Source organism: Camelus dromedarius, chromosome X (genome assembly GCF_036321535.1).
Source record: "Camelus dromedarius isolate mCamDro1 chromosome X, mCamDro1.pat, whole genome shotgun sequence".
Taxonomy (NCBI): Eukaryota; Metazoa; Chordata; class Mammalia; order Artiodactyla; family Camelidae; genus Camelus; species Camelus dromedarius.
The window spans coordinates 59,640,899-59,647,262 of record NC_087472.1 but is presented as its reverse complement, the minus strand read 5'-3'; the positions used below and the strand labels follow the sequence as shown (position 1 = coordinate 59,647,262).

Sequence of the window (6,364 nt, the reverse complement as noted above, 5' to 3'; positions counted from 1 at the left end):
CACCCCGCCAAGACCTAGCCAGTGGGTCAGGTTCAGGGTCAAAGCTGTAACCTCAGCAATCAAGACGACCTTCTCCTGGGAGGGGTTGGAAGTGGAAGGATTAAGTCCCCCGAACGTTCTTTGCCAGCCCTCAAGCCTGTGACTGTCCCATCCCACATGTGATAGTCTGTCTACCTGAGCTCATGCCACGTGGGTGGGAAGGGAGCCAGGGTGAGAATATGGGGGAGGGTGGAACCAGGGGCACCCCATTGTCCAGGTGCAGTCACCTCTTACTTCCCATCCTCACTGCGCCCATCCTGCCTGTTTCCCGGGTTCCTCATGTTCGGCGTCTCCTACGTGGGTCCCCCTGCTTCTAAGATGAGCAGAGTCCCAGCTACTCTGAGGAGCCATCCTTCCCATTCTCAATCCATCCAGACGCACAGTGGTTGTCAGATGTTTTCGAATCACACAGTAGGACCCAGAGCCTCCTCCAGCCACTCCAACATTTTGAGCGTCCTGACACCTCGTTGTAGGCTTTCATGCCTTGTGAAACATCCCTCTCCTACGTTTTGGGAATTTAACAACACTCCTGGAATAAAGGAGATGTGAAACTTGCTTTTGCTCATTCAATGCTTTAGAGATTCTTGACCACAGTCTGTACTCCCTTTCCTCCCTGAGTCACATCTTTCTCCCTTAAGGGAGATTGTCCCTGATGAAATTTATTCACAAACACAGACACAGACAACTTTAATGCTCTATCAACAATCATACCCCCGCTTTTGTTTATTAAACCCCTGATTTCTCAGGAAGGGTGACCAGCAGAACCTGGCTATACCTCACTCAATACAAATATGCGCCTCTGAGTCTCAGGCTGGCACAGCACTGGGTCTTGGCTGAGGGAAGGAAGTGATTCCCAACCTCCAGTGAGGGGGAAATCTAACATGCAGTTTAGACTCAATCATCTGTGCCCTAAAAAGATAGTCTGGGAGATTGAGTTGGGACACGGAAACATCATTTCCATGAAAATCTTTGTCATGGGGCTGGTCAACACTCCTTGACTGGGACCAGGAAAGAACACTGAGACCTACCAACCCCACTTGACATAGAATTGAATGGTCACTTTCCACCCAAGGGTAAGGAGGCAACCAGGCTGGAGGAGGGCGGTCAGCTGGCCGGGCAGGGAGGATGTGAAAGCTCCAAGGGCTGGACCATCCACGTCTAGCTGCTGGCGGGCAGTCTCCCCCAGGTTGGCACCAAACAGACGCCTTTCCCCTAACTCCAGCCGGAGACGACCCTGTGCTTTTCTCCCGTGTTCCCTGTACCTTCCCTCTTGCTCTGAAATCCACCGGGCCGTGACTTCTGCCTCCATCCCTCTACTGAACCCGCGGAGACAGACATGACAAGACTGGTAACCCAGGATCAGTAGTGAGAGCTAAGGAGGACAGGAGGACGACTCGCAGGTTCCTGGGTGAGATGTCCTTGTGCATGGTGGCACCAGGGGGAGGTAGGGACCTCACAGGCAGGATTGGGTCTCAGGAGAGGGAAGATGAGCTCAACTGTGCCTGTTTAACACCTGCTGAAGTGCACGTGCAGGAAGGCCACCGACGGCAAGCCAGGGGAGGGATCGAGGGTGCTCTGACAGCAAAGCAGGGTGGATGGGGGGGGGGAGCAGGATGGTGATCCCACTGAGGGAAAGGGGCATGGGAGCTCTGGAAGGGGTCATGGGTTCCTGGTGATGGGGAGGGGGAACGGCAGCGATGAATGGGAACCGCCGGACCCCAAAGGAGGAGGGGTTTGGAGGGAACTGGAAGACGGCCTCCAGGGGAAGGGGAGGACATGCCAGTGCGGACAGGCAGAGCCCACACCAAACCCAGAGCCAGGCACTCTGCAGGCCTGACTGCAGGGATGGGAGCAGAGGCTCCCCGGACTCCCCACAGGGAGAAGGCCCACCACAGGATGCCAGAGGGACTGTTCTGGAAAAGGCTCTGACACCGAACAGCTCCTGCCCCGCTCCTGCCCACTCCCCTGCCTCCCCAGAGAGAGGACAGACCACAGACCGTGAGAGGTACTTTAATTGGAAACTGCTGTGAAACGGGTGGGGCGGGAGCAAACAAGAGAGAGGAGGAGGCCCTGGCTGAGGTAGAGCAGGAGGGAACGAGCTTGGCCACAGCTCCCGGGCCCCAGAGGTATCAGCGGCTCCTCTTGCATGAAGATGCTGGGCTCAACCTGTGAGACAGCACAGTCAGGGAAGAGCCTCAAGCCAGGGCCAGCCCTCGGCCCTGCTCAACAGCCAGGACTGTGGCGAGGGGTATGGTGTGTGTAACACTCACTTCACAGGATCTGGAACTTGTAAGCCAGGTTCTCCATGGCCGCTGAAACGGGGAGAGGCATAAGCTGGCACTCCAGACATAGGGATATAGAAGCCCAAGCCCTGTCCCCATGGCGAACCGCCCAGCCCTGCAACCTGAAACCCCCTCCTGCCCAGATGCAAAGAGCCCTGGGCCTGATTCACTCCACCACCACCTGAACTAAATGTGGAAATGCTTCCTAAAGGGAACCAAAGTGTGCAAGCAGCTCTCAGGCTCTGGGCCATGTCAGGACCATTCAGAACATGCAGCAGGCTCCAGGGCCAGGCCTGCTAGGTCTCCTCCCCGCAGGCATGCTCGTCCCTGAGGGGCTGCCTGCACCTGCAGCCCACCCCACCCCAAGCGCCCACCCGGGTTCTGCACTAACACACCGCTCTCTGCCCCTGGTTCCTCATACCGAGTTGCTCCTTGAGGCTGTCTATTTCTCTCTGCAGCACGGGACACTAGGTCAGGAGACACCGGAAAGAGAAATGATTAGTATATTCTGGCCTCCTCTCTCCTTCACCTTCCCCTCTCCTCCCGACTCTACATCCCAAAGCCCCGCGGCTAGACTGGCTCAGGCTCCCCAGGGGAAAGGACGTGGGCTCCCTTCGTAGGCTGTGGGTTGGGGGCAGGGAAGCAGGCCGCACAGAAGTCAGTTTAACCTAAACACAGATCCTCCCATGTAGTTTGGGCCTGTTTCCAAGAACCAGAGGAAGCATTACCCGAGGACAGCCCTGCGCTCCTGGTGCCTGCTGCTGCCTTTCTGGTCTTGGGGGCTGGTCGAGTGGTTCCTGGTCACCTACAGGGAAAGGACACACAATCCAGCTTCTCAGGCTCCCAGTGAAGTGGACAGGGCCTAGCAGGGTCTAACCGGAGGTGAGGCAGCACCACCCCCTACTGGTAACAAGCCAGTCCTGCTCCCCCCAGCGGCTCCAACCTTCTGTCTAAGCCTGCCTCCTCTCTTCCCCAGGGGCAGCCATTCCCCAACTGTGGTCCCCAGAGACTGTGGCTCTGGGTTCGACCCCCTCAGAAGCTGCAGCCACATCCAGCAGCTGGGGGAACAAAGTGGGTGAACAGGATTTAACAGCGTAGGCTGTTCCTCCACAAGTCTATGTCCACAGTTGCAGTTTGGGGCACTGCCACCATCACCCCTGCCCCAGAAACCCCACACAGAGGATGATGTGGCCCAAGACAACCATTGACCTCACCCCATCTCCTGGGGGAGAAGTTGCCTGGGAGCATGGCTGAGCCCCCAGCAGAGACAGCAAGAGGTTTCTCTCCTCGTCCCCTCACCCCTCCTATCAAACCCAGGAGACTCACCTGGGGGTGCAGGCCCTCTGGGCATGTCGTCTCCCTGGTTCCGGGCCAGGGGCTCTAAGCGTCCTGAATCCTGGGAGGCTCTGGTATTGAGGTTACCACTGCTGGATGCCCCACGATGTCCGCACGAAAAAGATCGCCCTCGCCTGTGTGTTGGAAGCTGAAACAAAATTTCTTACCAATTTGGATTCAGGATGTGTGTGTGTGTTTACTTGGTTGCATGTGTATCTATGTTTGTGTGTGGGTGAGAGAGAACCTGTTTCGAGGCTGGGGTAAGGCAGGGGACTGGAGTGGAATGTGACAGGCTGGTCTCATCAGCACTTTCTCCCTCAGTCAGCCCCAGGCCAGCAGACAGAGTTGAGCCAGGGACAACAGTGGGGTACTAAGAAAGCTCAGGCCCCCTGCAAGGAACAGCTAGGAAATAGGAATCAGGAAGCTGATGACTCTAATCACTGAAGTTTTGTTCCCCAAACTTCTAAGGGGTCCCCTGATCCAATTTCAGCTACCAGTTCACCCTTCCATCCCAGCCTCTGTCTGGGAGAGGAGGCCGGATACCAGCCATGGGGGGGGGGAACAGTGACCCCCACACCCCAAGGGAAACCTTAGTGTTTGTCCCTAGTAGAACAACCCCGATCTGGCATCCTAATGACCCAGTGACCCAGGGGAGCCCAATGACCACCCCTGAGGGATGGACAGAAGGAGCACAGGTAAAGAACTTTGCGGTGGGGGGCGGTGGGAGGGGGAAGGGGGAGAGAGGAGGAGCATGGCCTACTCACTTGGCCCTTTGCGACTGGGTCTCTATTTGGGTCCTTGTCTTCTCCTGCCACCGCAGGTTCGGACACCCTTGCCCTCCTGGCCACGGATTTCTTGCCAGTGCCGCTGTGCTTGGACTGTTTGGTTCTCGAAGGGACCGAGGAATACCTCTTGGACCTCCCAAGCAGCGGAATACCAGAGATTGGGGGGAAGGTGGCCGGTTCCAGGGGAGCTGCCGAGACTTGCTGCCCCCAGGGAGGGAAATTTCTCCCCAGGGGCAGGTTGGAGGCACCCTGGAAGGATTTCTTCTCCTTGGCCCCCTTCCTCCTAGGAGTGGCCTGGGGCAGGCTGCTCACAGCAGCAGCATGTCCGGGGTAGGGCCTGTTCCCTGCCTTCCCCCAGAGCATGCTTTGCATTTTCTTAGGGGAAGACATTTCCAGCTCCCCAGCGTCCTGCCTTTCCACAACCGAAGTGAGTCCCTGGGGAGCGGAGGGCAGGAAATTCTCCCTGACTTGGAAAGTCGAGTGTCTGGCTGTGTCCCTCGGATCCTTAGAGCTGCGGGGTTTGACCTGGCCTCCTTCTTTGAGGCAAATGCTCACTCTAATCGGCTGGAGCTCACTGAACTCATCTGACGACTCGGTGTCTGAAGGCGGCCCCACCAGGCCTTCCATGAAGGACTGCGGCCGATCGGCAGCCGCCTTCATCCTGCTCTTCGTGCCTCTCTTAGGCGTCCCCCAGGTCCGGCCCCCCTCAGCCCCATCAGGCGGGAGAGGGCCGGCCACAGCCGGCTGCGCTTCTCCACAGCTCTGGGCGGCCGCGCCTCGACCGCCGGGAGCCGCCTTGGGCCCGGCCCACAGGCGGGACTCTCTGGCGGCTGAGCTCACCCGGGACGGGTATCTGCGGACGCCCAGCACGTCCCGGTCGGTCAGCTGCTGCAGGATGGCGGCCGCAGACTCGTCGGCCAGGTCCCGGGCGTCCCCCTTGTCGTCCGCTGAGGAGCCGGGTCGGCCTTCGCGGCCCCAGAGCACCGGCCCTCCTGCTTCCAGCACCACCCGCTCGGACTCGAAGCCCTTGGGGGCCGCGAAGCCGCCCCTGCCCTCGCCCTGGCCGATCCGCGGCGCCCTGGGGTTGGGGCCGGGGGCGGGTCGCCCCTGGGCTCTGCGGCCGGCCTGGCGGACGCCGTCCCGCTCGCCGCCCTCTGGGCCGAAACCCGCTTCCGAAACAGACACCTTATCCGGGGAGCTCATGTCGCGACCGGGGCGGCCTCGCTTCAGGGGCGTCAACTGATCGCCCGGGTCCCGGTCGCGCTCACAACCGTGGTCACGGAGGCTGAGGCAGGTGGCCTTCTGAGGCGGCGTCAGGCACCACTGGCGCCACACGAGATCACCTCACACGACGCGCGGCTGTCGCTGCGAGGTTAACGACCGCGCTGGGGCCTCCTTATTGGTCCGGCCTCCGCCAACCAGCGCGCGCCTTGTTGGCCCGCCCCTCGAGGCCCAACCAATGGGGTCAGGGCCTCTGGTTCGCCGCCAAGTCCCAAGGTGGTCGGGCAGTTGGCGAGTTGGCAGCAGAGCTGGTGATGTTTAGAATGCGGCTGTCAGGCCTCTTGTCGCACCTCTTCCTATCCTGGCTCCCCTTTCCGATTAGAGTCACAGCTCCGAGCCACTGTGTCCCCTGTACAAAAGGGATTGGAGGCGAGGGGGCTTCTCTCGGGGGTGGTGAGGAGAAACCACAGGATGGAGTCTCTGGGTGCCTAGTGAGGGCAGAAAGCCCTTAGCAGCCTCCCATCTAGCCCAAGCCTTACATCCAAGAGGAGAATGGGCACAGTGATCAGGGGTCCACATACTATTTTCCTAAAGGGTCGGAGAGCCAAGGGTTCGTATTTACGGGTTGTAAGGTCTCTTTCTGGCTGCTCTATTAGATAGACCATCACGTCGTCTTGTGCACTCAGCAGATGTTATTAGCAG

The 6,364-nt window shown here is 59.2% G+C and overlaps 1 protein-coding gene across 1 annotated transcript; it reads right to left on the bottom strand.

The window, feature by feature from the left end:
• Positions 1 to 2,033: 2,033 nt before the first annotated feature.
• LOC116150998 (uncharacterized protein CXorf49 homolog) lies at positions 2,034 to 5,773 on the bottom strand. The gene is made up of 6 exons (XM_031446617.2): positions 4,421 to 5,773; positions 3,648 to 3,804; positions 3,050 to 3,126; positions 2,743 to 2,788; positions 2,310 to 2,351; positions 2,034 to 2,205 (listed from the first exon to the last, which is right to left on the bottom strand). Exons 1-5 carry the CDS (start codon positions 5,642 to 5,644, stop codon positions 2,311 to 2,313), a joined length of 1,545 nt encoding a protein of 514 aa, XP_031302477.2. The 5' UTR covers positions 5,645 to 5,773; the 3' UTR covers positions 2,034 to 2,205; position 2,310.
• Between the last annotated feature and the right edge of the window lie 591 nt (positions 5,774 to 6,364).